The 15355-nt window shown below is 35.5% G+C and overlaps 1 protein-coding gene across 1 annotated transcript in view; it reads left to right on the top strand.

The window, feature by feature from the left end:
* The window catches only part of Ccdc81 (coiled-coil domain containing 81), a 57015-nt gene that overhangs the window by 16526 nt on the left and 25134 nt on the right, over positions 1–15355 (top strand). The window contains exons 2-4 of the mRNA XM_003468578.5: positions 7104–7165; positions 10091–10247; positions 13133–13389. Coding sequence (XP_003468626.2) covers positions 7104–7165; positions 10091–10247; positions 13133–13389 — 476 coding nt within the window. The remainder of the gene's footprint in view (positions 1–7103; positions 7166–10090; positions 10248–13132; positions 13390–15355) is intronic.

The following is a 15355-nucleotide window of genomic DNA, read 5'->3' as shown; positions in this document are numbered from 1 at the left end:
GAGAGAGAGAGAGACAGAGAGAGAGACAGAGAGACAGAGAGAGACAGAGAGAATTCAGAAAAAGCAGAAATTTTGGGCACTTAGTGTATAGATGATAACATTTGATGTCTTTCCTTAGTGGCCTTTGGCCTTATTACTGCATTATAGAATGGTATAAGAATAAATGTTCATAATATTTAAGTGGTACAGAGTAGATACTTTATTGAGTTGTTAAGAAAAAGCTAGATTGCACTTGGTTAACTTCACTTATAAAGGAAATGTGTGACAGAGATCTCTTTATTCTAGAAAGATTTTCTTAAAAATGCATTATTGTTATTGTTAAAATCACATTAAGAGATAAGCTTTAGTTATCAGGAAAATTAATTTTTTTATTTTAAAGATAAAACAAAGCACAGCAGAGTAAAACAATGTGTTTAACATAGAATTTCAGAAAAAGACAACAGAAATCAACAGTGGTTACCATAATGTCTCTTGTTTTCTTTGAAATAGTTGTCTATACCTTCATACACAGTAAATTAATACAAATCAAAATAGTCTAAAAGCAATCAAAACAAAAGAATGAGAGCCTTAAAGGCTTTTAAGACCAGACACTAGGAAATCAATAATGGTTACCATAATGTCTCTTGTTTTCTTCAACATAGCTGTCCATACATTCACACATATTGAAACCAAATAATTGAAAAGACTAAAACCAATCAAAACCAAGAATAAAAACGTCATCGGTTTTTGAATCAAACTGATAGGAAATTATCAATGACTGCCACGGTGTCTCCTTTTCTTCAGTGTAGTTGTTCATACTGTCACACATACTAAAATCAATGCTTGTGAACCTTATATATAAGCCTATACATGTACATCTATCCTTTCTATTAGAGGGAAAAACAAAACAACAAATAAATAACTATCACTAAGAACTCAAAGAAATAACAATGTAGGCTTTTAAAACCAGGAGGTAGGAATATAACACATTTTTATGTTTTGTATAGTTATTTCCAAGTCTTACTCAAATTACCAGATACAGTCCTGAAAAACTGATCTAATCCTACTGATGTTAACTGTTTTCTTCCAAGAACTAATAGTACAATTGTCTTAGTAAGCTTAAGTGTATATATACAAATTTATCTTATTTTTTTAATCTTCCTTCTTTTCTCCTTTTCCCTGAGTTATTTTTTTCTCTTTAAGCATTTTATTACTCTTTCACAATATTTACTGAAGGTTTTGTATCTTATTTACTTTTCCAGTTTCTTATACTAGGGAGATAATATAGTATTTACACATGTGAGTTTGATTTATTTCACTTATGAGTATGGTCTCAAATTGCTTCCATTTACTTATAAAAGCCTCAATGTAGCTGAGTAGTATTCCATTGTATAAAAATATCATTTTGTAAAATCCATTCCTCAGTTGATGGGCATTTGGATTGTTTCAAAGCTGTGGCTATTACAAATTGTGCTGCTATAAACATGGGTGCACATGTATCACTGTGGTATGATATTTTTAGTTCTTCTGGGAATATGTCCAGAAGTGGAATAGCTGGATCAAATGGGACTTCCAATACCAGCTTTTTGAAGAACCTGCACACTGATTTCCACAGTGATTGTACCAGTCTACACTCCCGCCAATAGTGCAGAAGTGTTTCTTTTTCCCCACAGCCTCTCCAGCATTTGTTATTGATGGTTTTCGTGATCCTGGCCATTCTTTCTGGAGTAGATAGAATCTCAGTGTGGTTTTAATTTGTATGTCTCTAATGACTAATGATATTGAACATTTTTTCATGTATTTATTTTCTGTTTTTTTTTTTTTTTTTTTTTTTTTTTTTTTTGTCTTTTTTCCTTTTTATTGGTACTGGGGATCGAACTCACGACTGCCTGCTTGCAAGGCAGGCGCTTATGCCGCTGAGCTAAATCCCCAGCCCCCATGTATTTATTTTCCATGTGTATTTCTTCATGTGTATTCATCTCAGCTGCCCATTTTGGAGTGGATCTTTGAATTTGGGGAGACTTGATGTTTTTCAATTCTTTATGTGGTTTGGATATAAGTCCTTTGTCTGAGGGACTGCTGGCTAAAATTCTTTCCCATTCTGTGGGTTTTCTTTTCACTCTGTTGATTTCTTTTAAAGTACAAAAACTTTTTAATAAGATGACATTCCAGCTGTTGATTCTTTGAAGTATTTCCTGTGTGGTTTGCATGTTTTTCATGATCTCTTTGCCTACCCCGTCTTCAAGATTTCTACCTACTTTGTCTTCCAGTAGATTTAGTGTTTCTGTTTTAATATTTAGATCTTTGATCCATTTTGACTTTAGTTTAGTGGTGATAAGTATGGGTGTAGTTTTAGTTTTCAGCATGTGGAAAGCCAGTTTTTCCAGCACCACATATTAAAGAAGCTATCTTCCTTCCAGTGAATGTGTTCAGCCCATTTGTCAAAGATAAAGTGGCAGCTGCGGGTTAGGTCAGTGTCATAAGTGCCTGCCTGGCAAGCATGAGGTTGTGAGTTCGATCCCCGGTACAAAAGGAAAAAAAAAAAAGATAAAGTGACTAAGTGTGCTTGTAGTTATGGTTGTACTTCTAATCTATTCCATTGACCTTCAGATCTGTTTTTTATTACAATATCATGCTGACTTTATCACAGTAGCTTTGTAGTATAACTTCAGGTCAGGGATTGTGATGCCTCCTGCCTTGCCTATGTTGCTCAGTTTAGCATAGGCTATTCTAGGTCTCTTCTGGTTCCATATGAATTTTAGGAGCAATTTCTCTGGCTCTGTGAGGTATGCTAATGATATTTTGATGGCAATTGCATCAAATCTATATAACAAATTTGGAGTGTGTCCTTTTTCCCGATGTTGGTTCTTCCTATTCTACCCTATTCCTATGGAAAGGAATATTTTTCCATTTTCTGAGATCCTCTTCAATTTCTTTTTTCAGAGTATTGTGATTTTCACTGAATAGATCTTTTACTTCCTTTGCCAGATTGATTTCTAAGTATTTCATTTTTTTGGATGCCATTGTGAAGGCTGTGGCTTCTCTTATTTCTCTCTCAGTGAGTTTATTATTTGTGTATAGGAATGCTATTGATTTTTGATTGTTGACTTTGCATCTGGCTACATTACTGAATTTGGTTATTATATCCAGAAGTCTTTCAGTGGAGTTTTGGGGGTCTTCTATGTAGAGTATCATGTCATCTGCAAAAAATGATAACTGAAACTTTTCCTTGCTTACCTTTATTCATTTTATTTCTCTCTCTTACCTAATTGCTGCGGCTAATATCAGCACTATATCGAATAGAGGTGGTGATAGTAAACATCCTTGGCTTGTTCCTGATTTTAGAGTGAAAGCTTTCAGTTTTTAACCATTTAATATGATGCTGGCTGTTGGTTTGTTATAGATGGCTTTTATCAGATTGAGGTAGAGACTATCCATTCCAATTTTCTGTAAGGTTCTTATCATGAATGAGTGTTGAACTTTATCAAAAGCTTTTTCGGCATCTATTGAGATGATCATGTGATTCTTGTCTTTGGCTGTATTGATATGATATATTATGCTTATTGATTTGAGTATGCTGAACCATCCTTGCATTCCGGGGATAATCTCACCTGGTCGTGGTTTATAATCTTCTTGATGACTTATTGCATTCTGTTTGCCAGTATTTTATTGAGGATTTTTGCATCTATGTTCATTAGGAAGACTGGCCTGTAGTTCTCTTTTTTGGTTGGGTGTTTCTCTGGTTTTGGTATTAGGAGTAATACTTGCTTCCAGGAATGAGTTAGGGAGAACTGCTTCCCTTTTGATTTCATTGAAGCGTTTGAGGAGTGCTAGCATTAAGTCTTCCTTGAATTTCTTGTAGAATTCCACAGTGAATCCATCAAGACCTGGGCTTTTCTTTGTTTGTAAGATTCTAATTCCTTTAGCTTAAATTGGATTATTCAGCAGTTTTACATCTTCTTGATCCAGCTTTGGTAACATGTTTTTAGGAGTCTATTTCTTCTGGGCTATCAAACGTATGAAAGTAAAGGTTTCTAAAATAGGGTATTGATGATCATCTATATTTGCACAGGGTCTGTAGTGATTTCACCCTTCATATTCCTTATTGCCTGAATTTGAGTTTTTTCTTTCCTGTTTTAAATTAGATTGGCTAGGGGCTTATCAATTTAATTTATTCCTTCATAAAACCAACTGTTTGATTCATTAATTCTTTGTATTGTTTTTTGAGTCTCTGTTGCATTGATTTCTGCTCTGATCTCTATAATTTCCTCCCTTCTTTTGTCTTCGGGCTTCACTTGCTCTTCTTTTTCTAGATGTTTGAGGTAGTATCACATTGTTTGTGTTTGTTCTGTTTTCATCATGTGGGAATTCACTGCAATAAATTTTTCTCTGAGGACTGCTTTCATTGCATCCCAAAGGTTCCAGTAAAATGTATATTTATTTTCATTTACTTGTAGATATTGTTTAATTTCTTCTGGGATCCATTGATATTCAGGGGTTATATTATTTAATTTCCATGTGTTTGTGGAGTTTTTGCAGTTTCTTTTGTCATTAATTTCACAGTTTTATAGCACTGCGATCAGATAATATGCATAGGATAATTTCAATTCTTTTGGATTTACTTAAGCATGTTCTATGGCCTACTATACGGTCTATTTTAGAGACTGTCCCATGTGCAGCTGAGAAGAATGTATATTCTGTTCTTTTTGGGTGGAACACTCTGTATACTTCTACTAAGTGCATTTGTTCACAAGTTTGATTCAGTTGTCTTATTTCTTTGCTGATTTTCTGTCTTGATCTGTCTGTTTGAGTCAAAGGGGTTTTAGGTCTCCCATTATAATTTGTTATTGCTTATTTGATTTTTCATTTCTATTAATATGCATTTTATATAGCTGAGTGCTCCCATATTTGGTGCATATATATTTAGGATTGTTATCTCCTTTTCCCCTAACTAGTATGTAGTAACCTTCTTTATCTCTTCTGATCATTCTTGAAGTTCACATTGTCTACAAACAGAATAGCTACCACTGCTTTTTGGGGGGGGCGGTTTCTGCTGAATGGAGTATTGTTTTCCATCCTTTGACTTTCAGTTTATGAATTTGGGTTAAATGCGTTTTTGTATACAGTCTATGGTTGGATGTTGTTTCTTGGCTCATTCTGCCAGTCTGTTTCATTTAATTGGTGAATTGAGGCTATTTACATTAATGGTTAGAACTGATATATATTGACTCATTTTCGTCATGCTATCTTTCTGCTCTTGGTTCTTCACCTCTCCCCTCTCATTAATTGTCTGTTCTTAGTGACTTTTTTCTGTTGGTGTTCTTGCAATCATAGTTATTTTTATATCTATCTAGAATATCTTTCAGTATTCTTTGCAGGGTTGGTTTGGTGGTCATAAAATTCTTCAGCTGTTCATTGTCATGGAAGTATCTTATTTCTCCATCAAGGACAGTTTTTCAGGGTATATCAGTATAGGTTGGAAGTCATTTTCCTTTAGGATTTGAAATACTTCATTCTGTGCTCTTCTTGACTTCATTGTTTGTGTTAAGAAGTCTGCTGTGATTCTTATGGGCTTTCCTATGTAGGTAATTTGTCTCTCTTCTCTAACTGCTTTTTTTTTTTTTTTTTTTTTTTTTTGTCTTTTTCCTTTTTATCAGTACCGGAGATCGAACTCACGACTGCCTGCTTGCAAGGCAGGCGTTTATGCCGCTGAGCTAAATCCCCAGGCCCTCTCTAACTGCTTTTAATATTGTGTTCATATATTGATGTTCTGTGATGCTCATTATTATATGTCTGGGTGTAGATTTATTTTGATTATGGCTAATTGGAGTTCTATATGCTTCACTTATCTTTATATCAGTTTCCTTTCTCATATTTGAAAAATTTTCTGTTACTTCTGTAAATAGCCTTTTGATATAATTTGTGTTATCACCTTCTTTTTCATTTACACCCATCAATTTTATATTATTTTTCTTTGCATCATCTTGCAACTGTTGTTATTTCCTGATTCTTTGTTATTTTTAAAAAAGATCTTTCTGTTCTTGTTCAGTAACTTCAATCTTGTCTTCTAGAGCTGAAAGTCTATTTTTGCAATCATTCAGGTGATTTTGCCAGCTTTTGATGAATTTTTTGATTTCCTAGATATGTCTTTGAATCTGTTTCATGCATTCTATTGCTTTTGTGTATTGTTCTTGCAAGGTTTCTAGCTTTTTTCAGTGCTCCTCAATTTTTTTTAACTGTCTTCTTTCGATGTGCTCAGCATTTCTTTTATTATGTTTATTATTTCTTATTTTACCTGGGAGATTATTTCTGATCTAAGTTCTTTTACAGTTTTATGTAGTTGCTTCTTTACTTCAGTTGCTATCATTTCAGAAGTTTCAGGTATACGGCTTACATTTTCTTCCTATGTCCATGTCTCCTAGGCTTGTTTAGGATGGGATAGGGGTTTGAGATTGCATTTTGTTCTTTCATTTTGTTATTTTCCTGCATTCCTAGTGGTCCTTAGAGACTTCCCAGATCGGGGTGTGTGTACTGGGTGGACCTTCAGTACTTCCCGCATGTCTCACCAAAGCTCCCTGCCTGCTTGAGATCACTGGGCAGGGTCCTCCTAGGTTCTGAGTGGCATACTAAGGCTAAATGGCATGTGGAATACTGGACAGGCCTCCAGCTCACTCCATGTGGCACACCAAAGCCCCCTGGCTTCTTGAGGTCTTTGAGTGAGGCTCTACCTGGTTCTGAGCAAAGACCGGCAGCTGCACAGCTAGGTAAGGACTGCTGTGGTGGACTTGAGCTTACATGCAGTGGCTCCCCACTACCTGGAGATCCCTGGGTAGGACCTAGCCAAGACCTCAGTGAGGATCCAAAGGTCTCAGACTGTCTGGGGATGCCGGGCAGGACCTTCCTGGTTCCACACAAGTCCCATAACTGCACAGTTAGGTAGGAATCACTGTGGTGGGCTTCAGCTCACATGTAGCCAGGCAAATTAACTTTTGCATGACTTTGTCTATAATGCTAAATTAGGAGTTACCGTGATTTTCCACTTTGTATTTACAGTTTTCTTTATTAGCACCAAGACATTAACATATAGGTGCTCACAAATGATTTTGGTTTCCTTTGCATTTCAGAAGTCTCTACTATCTGGGAAAATGTTTCAGAATTTGTGGCACGACAGCTAACTTTGCATAAGGTAGGACTTACTCTTCAATTTTAACACAATAATCCAAAGAATCTTTCTTGTATTTTTTTTTTATTTTAAATAGGATAAAACAGAATAAAACCAATCGAAACAAATCAATGTAAGAGATACAGGACTTCAAAACATTATGAAACAAACAAATGGTTACCATAAGGCCTTTTGATGTCTTCAAAATAGCTGCAAATAACTTTGGACACTGTAAAAATCAAACAGAACAGATAGAATAGAAACAACAGAATACAAAACAATGAATGCAGTAAAGGATTTCAAACAAGCCAGTAGTAGATCCAAAACGGCTACCATACTATATCTTGCTATTCTTGAAATAGCTTCTCCTGCCATCAGATGTAACACAAACAAAACAAAAGAGAATAAAATCCAACCCAACAAAACAATGGAAATGATATAGGACGTCAAAACAAGAACATAGCGAGTCAGCAATGGCTGTAATCTTCAGAAGAAGATCCCCCCTTAGATGCCACACTGTGTACTGCTATCATCTGAATCTATGATCAGACCACTGGCTGTAGACTTGCAATATTATTTTTTTTTATTTAAAGAGAAAAAACAAAACTAAATGAAGCAAGACAGTAAAAGGCTAGAAGTAATACAGAATTTCAAGAGAAAAAATATACAGTAAGAGCTCACCAGTTAATAGATCACACATTGTCATTTTACAAACAGCTGTCCAGATTACAAAATTAAAGCATACAAAGTGGAGATTAATACAGTGAGACTGCAGTCAGTTCTGTTCAATGATCCAAGAAAAACTCAGCAATATGGTTCTCTATCCTACACATTTAAATAAACTTGCAGTTATATCCTTTAGATCACTTTCCTTCCTCTCTTTTTTACGCTAACAATCACACATTTTAGTTTCCATTACTTCCACAGTTTTTTTTAACTTTTTCTTTGAAGAGGAAAAGAAAAAAGATTTTAAAAAGGCCAAAAAACAAAAAACAAAACAAGACGGACCAAAGAAAAACCCAATGTGACAAAGCAAAACAGAGTCAGTTAGATCAGGAGGATGGACATAGCAAAAATGAAAAAAAAAAAAAAAAAAAAGGGATTACTAGGTGATCAACAATGGTTACCATTATGCCTCTTGTTATCCTAAAAAGAGTAGCCTATATCAGCTAGTATAAAAGAATTGAACAAAACTGTACATAAGACCAATAAAACCACATTGGAGAGCTTACAGGATTCCAAAGAAGGTAATAGTCAAATAATAACAGGCATCATAGAATATCTGGTTGCCTTCCAAATGGTTGCCTATACCCTCAAACTTGATACTATTAAGCGAAACAGAATATACTTGCAATATTATTAAAACACCAAACACCACTGGCATCCAGTTACACTTCACCTTGATAGCTATCATCACAGCCTGTGTTTCTGTGGATAAGCCTGCTGCTTATGGCAGGTAGAGAGATTGGTACTTCTTGTTTACCAGCCTAAGTGCTGGAAGGGGCTGGGGGCTTGCTGTTCCCATTCTGGCAGTGGCCCGCACATGGCACTGTTCCCGTACTGGGCTTGTTTACTGGTATGGCCATTGTTTTCTCTCCCCCTAGTCCACGAATGTTGCTGAGTCATGGGGAAAGGCTTGGGTCTAGCTGTTTCCATTTTTTGTATGGTTTGTATAATTTTTTGGAAGAAGTGCAGAAGACCTTAAAGCTACCTAGTCTGACTTGATTTTGTAATGTTCATACTTTGGGCTGGTGGAGAGTACATGTAAGAAATGTGGAATTTTTCCTAGATAAATAGTTTGTGAGTTCTGTTTTTCTACTGTTGTGTAGATTGTCTTGGGTTTGTGTAAAGCAACTAGATGAGTCTTGTGTTTCTCTATTTTGATATTTATTGGCATAGCTGTGGAACAATATCATGCTTGTTTTACCTCTTTGCAGAGAATATTTTTTAGTTGAAATCCATGAAAATAGGGAAAAGTTGCCAAAAATAAGAAATTTTGCTCAGGAATGAACTATTTCCTCTTATCAGGTATTGGGTTTGGATACCATAGAACTACACAAATTTTGGGAGGAGCTTGGAGAGAGCTAGGAGGCTGTGGAGTTTAGTGCCCTATTCCAAGTTTCTACTACTTAGAATAAATCCAGCCTTTCAATATGCTTTTATTTGATTAGAGATTTTGAATTTTAAAGTTGAGTTTTAAAATTGGAAGAGTCTATGTAAAAGTTTGCATTTTCTCCTCCCTTTTCTTGAAAAAATCAGCAGACCGAACAAACGTAGCCTTCCATTCTTGCCTATGACATTTGACTGGAGCTCGTGATGGCTCTCCTGTCTGCTTGGATGTGCATTCTTTAGTCACCATGGTCTGGCTGGTTAATTTCAGTCCCTAGCATTCTTTCTTGGCTCCTATAAGTATTTTAGTTTGTAATCTTGGAATACAATATCTTTGGAAGACAGACCCAAAGTCCAAAGCCAAAAGCATTTGCTTCTACCAGTGACCAAGATTACTGCATTGTAACATGTGCTTGTGAAGCTGGGCTGCCTGATATTAAGTGGGAGACACAGATCTACAAAACAGAACGAGAATACTGGGATTGTCATGACCCATTAAATGCAAAATGATTAAAATGTCACACTATTTAGGGTAAGAAAATCTTAAAAAGACTTTTAAAAGCTATGACATCCATGCAACTTTTCATAAGTCTCACAACCTTTTAATGATGAGTAGATGTGGAATCTGGTATCTGTAAAGCATATATTATACTTTATTCTAAATTTATTTCAAAATTTAGAATCATAAAATACTACCATTATAAAGGCTATAGAGATCATTGAATTTTTAAGGAATGAACTCAAATTCTTTTCATGTTTTTTTTGGATAACGTTATGCAGAATTTTTCTTCATTATTTCATAGAATTATATGTGTGTGTTTTTCTTATTTTTCCTTTCAGGGGGTTCAGATTCCAAGACTTGGAACTTTCACTTTCACAAGACAAAAGCTTGATATGGGAAGCAACAAATTTATTCTAATCCAGAGGCCTGTGTTCATCCTCGCTGAGAAATTAGTGCAGATCCATGGACTCAAACAAAATAAAGTATATTCTCCTGGTAATTATAATCCTCAAGACTTTTGTAGAAATTTACTGAGGATAAAAATGATAAGGCTAAATTGGATAGTGCTGCTTCTTAATTTCTTGTTCAAGAGGCTAATATTTCACATGGTATCTTTGGCAAAGGGAGGGGCTGGCATTGGAAAATAAGTCTTCCTGCAGGCCATTTTATATCCTAATACTTTAAGAGGCAGTCATGAGAAGATTTGGAGACAGCCATAGACTTGTATAGACTCTTATTTATATTTCAGATCCTGAGATGTTAGAAGTATTATTAGAAAAAATTTTGTTTGTGTCTCTAGATGGAAGAATTATAGTTAATATCAGCTATAATTAAATCTGTCTTGGTTGGAAAACAGACAAATGTTCATTGCATGCCCATGACATTAACTGCCATAAAGAATCAAGAGGAACGACAGATGCTTGTGCTGAATAAAATAATGATTTTCTTTGGGACATGCTGGATTTGAGGCTCTTGTGGGGACATTTAGATAGAAGTGATTCTAGCACTTAGGAGAAAGGTGGACACTAGAGATAAAGCTTTGAATAAGCTTACCCAGGAAAGGATATAAGGAAAACAAAAATCAGAACAAAATACTAAAATAAACAAATGCAAAAATTAACAATGAAACCCTTAGCAACATTTTATACAATGACCTGTGATCAAATTAAAGGAGTTATTCCTGGGAAACAGTAGAAGACTGTGAGGGAGGTAGGGGGTGTGGATAGGGTCAGTATCCTTGGTCTTAAGTAGTCATTTCCTCCTAAATCAAGCGCATGCTGGCAGTGTCACTGCAGGTATATCCATTTTATGTTGCTTTGGGCAGCACTGCTTTTTCCTTGCGTTTTCTAGAAACCTATGACTCTCATAGGCTTTATAATCTTTAAAAAGCCACACAAAGCAAGGAGAACTCATTTCCACACTGCTTTCCAAATGAGAGTACCTGTAATTCAACTTTATGAATTAATGAAATTCCTAACAGTGAAGCTTAGCATTGCAGAGCCTGCCTGAACTTTTTCTTGAGCCCGAAGTCAAATGAAGCAATAGACATAACTTCTCATCCCAGAACCCACTTTTTGGTTTATTTTAGTCAAATCCAAACCTGAAAAAATAAAAATAATTAGAATAACCCCCTTCTCAATATTATGAAGAGAAGAGGAGGGAAGCTAGCAAAGGAGACTGAAGCCGAGGAAGCCATGAACTAAGAATGGTATTATGGATTCAAGAGAAAAGAGAGGGCATGGTCAACAGAAGTTACACACTGGTCATGAAAGACGAGATTTCCGTAGTGTTCACTGACTGTTCATCGTGATGGGCAGTATAATGATGAGTGGGCTAGAAGATAGATTGTAGAAAGACAATGGGCAAATGGGAAAGAGAATCTAAAGGCAGGCAATATGGCCTTCTTAAGAATTTGTATTAGAAGCCAAGCACTGTGGTGCATGCCTGTAACCCCAAGCACTTGGGAGGCAGAGGCAGGAAGATTTTAAGTTCGAACCCAACCTGAACAATTTAGCAACTTAGTGACATCCTATCCTAAAGTAAAACATAAAAAATGGGCTGGGAATGTAGCTCAGTGTGAAGGCCCTAATTTCAATCTCCAGTATTGAAAAAATTATTTTAGGAAAAAATGGAAAGTAGTAGTATAGAATTATTGTGAAGTTGTATAGGAGACAATATAGTGAGGCTCATTTATTGTAGAGCTCTTAACCCTCATCATTCAGTAATATTGGAAATTCAAAAGGTTATACTTTATGCTGAGTAATGTTTAGGATATTGTCTTTTCTTTGATTTGTTGTTCTACCTATGGATCTGTTTGTTATCTCCCTTTGGCTTTATCTTCTTGATTCTGTTCGCTGTTTACTGCTTTTCTGACTTGTGGACCTTGTGAAGCTTCCATATATCTTCTAGTCAAGTAGATCTTGCACTTCTTTCAGGCTAGATATAATCTTATTTTTCTGCAAAGACATTTATGGCTCATTAGGAAGAACTTCTTACAAGCCATCTACACTTTTTATAAGACTCAATTTCTTTTAAACAATAATTTAGAGCAAAGATGACTACCCTTTCAAACATTTGTAGATAGTTATAATCATTTATAGTGATTTTATAATTGGTCAAGAACCCAAACATTGCTACAGCATGATGTAAAAGATAAAAGGGCTTAAAACTTTAGAGAATCCTCTATGAAAAGAAGCAGTTACTATTATGTCTCCTAAAGACACTAAAAACTTACTGCAGAATGTTGTCTAAAAAGCTAATTTATTTTGAACATACCATGTAATACTTTTAGGAAAAATTGTGCTGTTAGTTGTGTGCAGTAATGATATTACTTTAGCTACAACCAAACATTTCACATGGGAATTTTTATTTTAAAGAGATTAAGACAAAAAAGGACATAACAAAGCAGATCAGATCAGAACAATGCAAGTAACACAGCATTTTACCACAAGACAACCTATAATTAACAGTAACTACCATAGTGTGTCTTTCTTTGAGTAGCTGAGCATAGCTTCATATAGCTTCAAAAACAGTATAAAACCATTCAAGAGAATGAAAGCATTACAGGGCTTTCAGAACCAAATAGCAGAGAACGAACAATGGCTATTATATTATCTCATTTCCATAGAAAATTTGTTTATAGTATCATACATAATAATATCCAATAAGATATAACAGGATAGAACCAAAGGCAACAGAAAAACAAAAGCACAGTAGGACTTCAGAGTAAGATGATACTAAATCAGCTTTGGCTATTCTAATGTCTTCTTTTCTTTAAAATAGCTGTTTATAGGAAATTTTTATTTTGAATATTTGTATGTGTATATGCTATATTCTAATTTTAATCTCTACTTCCTTTCCCCTGTATTTTTCTCCTCTAGGTGATATCCCAGTTATTCCACTTAATTTTGTCATGATATCCCTGGAGAGTCCATTTACCAGGGATACAGTGGAAGGATGTGTTAAGGAGACACTGCTTTTTATGTCGCGATCCATTTCCAAAAAAAAAAATGTGGAGTTTACATTTAAAGGAATTGGGATACTCCTGATAAGAGACAGCAAAGTGAAGATGAAATTTTATAAAGACTTCCTCTGTACTGTGGATGGAAGTGGGACTTTGATGCAAGCCCTAGCAAATGTAATGTTTTTCTTTTCTTAACTCCTCTTCCCAGTTGTAGCTCTGACCATATACAGCTATATTGTCATTAAGAGAAGCTCAGGTTGAAATATTGTAAGGGACAGTTTCCCCAAGTTCATGGAAAGGTCTATAGATGATTAACTCTGACAAAAAGATGAGAAGGGCAAAGGAACTTTTAAGTCAATGCCAGTTAAAGAACACAATATTACAAACTCATAATTCTGAATATTTTATAGTACTTTAAAGTATTATGTATTATTTCACTTGACTCTCAAAATGTTATAAAATTGGCATTATCATTCTGGTTGTACTAGGGGGGAAACTGGAGATTCAATCCCAAGAGGTCATATGGGATGCCTGAGGTTGAGGTGCCCATATTACCAGCATTGTAATTTGAGCCCAGACTTCCTCACCATGTAGTTTTTGTGTAAGAAATATACTAAAATCTAATTCAAGTCAGGGCAGCATGTCTTTAGTTTTTAACTTGCCATATCATAGAGAAAATTGTGTAATTGGGTACCATCGTTGTTAATCAGTAAGTAGGTAGCATGACTTTTGTGCTAAAATGCGCATACCAGAGATGCAATGAAATAATCAACAGGATTCATTGAATACTGAATGCACCATACATACACCTCAAAAAACTAATGATGTTGACATGAATGAACTGAATTATCACAGAATCTTAGAGAGAAAATACTTGATTTTTTAAATGAAAATTCTGGGAGAGCCAGGTATGGTGGCACATGCCTGTAATCCCAGCACGCAGGAGTCTAGGCAGTTGGATTTTTATGATTTGAGGCTATCTTAAAGTACATAGCAAGACCCAGTCACTGTCCACTCCACGAAGTCTTTGAAAAAGATCTAGCTCTACTCTTCACGGAGCTCTGCGATGGCCAATTAGGAGATGAGTTTGTACAGAATAACTTTCTCTGTTTTCTACACAACCTGATTTATATAGGATTTCTAAGAGGAATGCCAACCCAGAAACAGAAATATACATGGGAAAAGCTTTTCCATAAAAAATATAAAGGCAAGATTTGAAAATCCATAAACAAGGCAAAAGTGACTCATTCGTCTCTCACCCCGTGGAATTCTGTTGAATTTCAGAGCTTCACTCTATGTTTCAAACACAAGATAGCATTTTACTTGGCCTGCTGAATGCTAAGGCAGAACTTTTTTCTTCACTGCACTGTCGAAGTTGGAAAGGAAAGTTGGAGGCTCAACTTTCCCACTGAGCTACATATGCAGTGCTTTTTTTAAAAAAAAAATTCTGAGATAAGGTCTCCCTAAATCACTAAGTTGCCCAAGCTAAACTCAAATTTTTATCCTCTGACTGCTGCCTACCAGGGTACCAGGATTATAGGTATCTGCCACCACACATGTTAGGCACAACTTTTAAAGAACATTTCCCAAAATAACTAGTTTTAAAGAAGATACTATATAAAAGAAGGGTTAGAAGACAAAGCAGATTGAGAACTTCTGACAAGAGCATATCAGCCAGTTAAGGAGCTGAGAAGTCTGTCTGTAACGCACCTGATTCGACTGACTGTATTGTATCATGGAAGTCTAGGTTAATCTGACACTTATCAGTGGCATATTAACTACATACACTGTGAAGTGGTGGGAGTGGTAGTTTTGTTCTTAAATGTCTTATGACTTACTGCGAGTACTGACCTGTAGGAAGAGTCCTCCTGGGACTCCTGTGCTTATTTCAGTGATGCTACTTTTTGGGAATTCCCTTCAAATCCTTTTGTGTAGGCCATGGTATTCATTCAAAAAATAATAATTTTCTATATTACCCTGTACTAATAATGGAATAGCATGGTTATTATGTAGTATAAAAATTATAGTAGCTATATGTTGAAAGCTTATTATGTGTTCTCTCACATCTACTATTGCCCCATAAATCTAGTGCCTAAGGTCCCAGAGCATTTAAAAGTGTGGGGATATGGATGAGGTCACT

The sequence above is a fragment of the Cavia porcellus genome, unplaced genomic scaffold (assembly GCF_034190915.1).
Source record: "Cavia porcellus strain 051 isolate PalLab524CR breed Dunkin Hartley unplaced genomic scaffold, mCavPor4.1 scaffold_9, whole genome shotgun sequence".
In the NCBI taxonomy this organism is placed as follows: domain Eukaryota; kingdom Metazoa; phylum Chordata; class Mammalia; order Rodentia; family Caviidae; genus Cavia; species Cavia porcellus.
The sequence above is the reverse complement of the archived record's forward strand: the minus strand, read 5'-3'. Positions and strand labels throughout refer to the sequence as shown.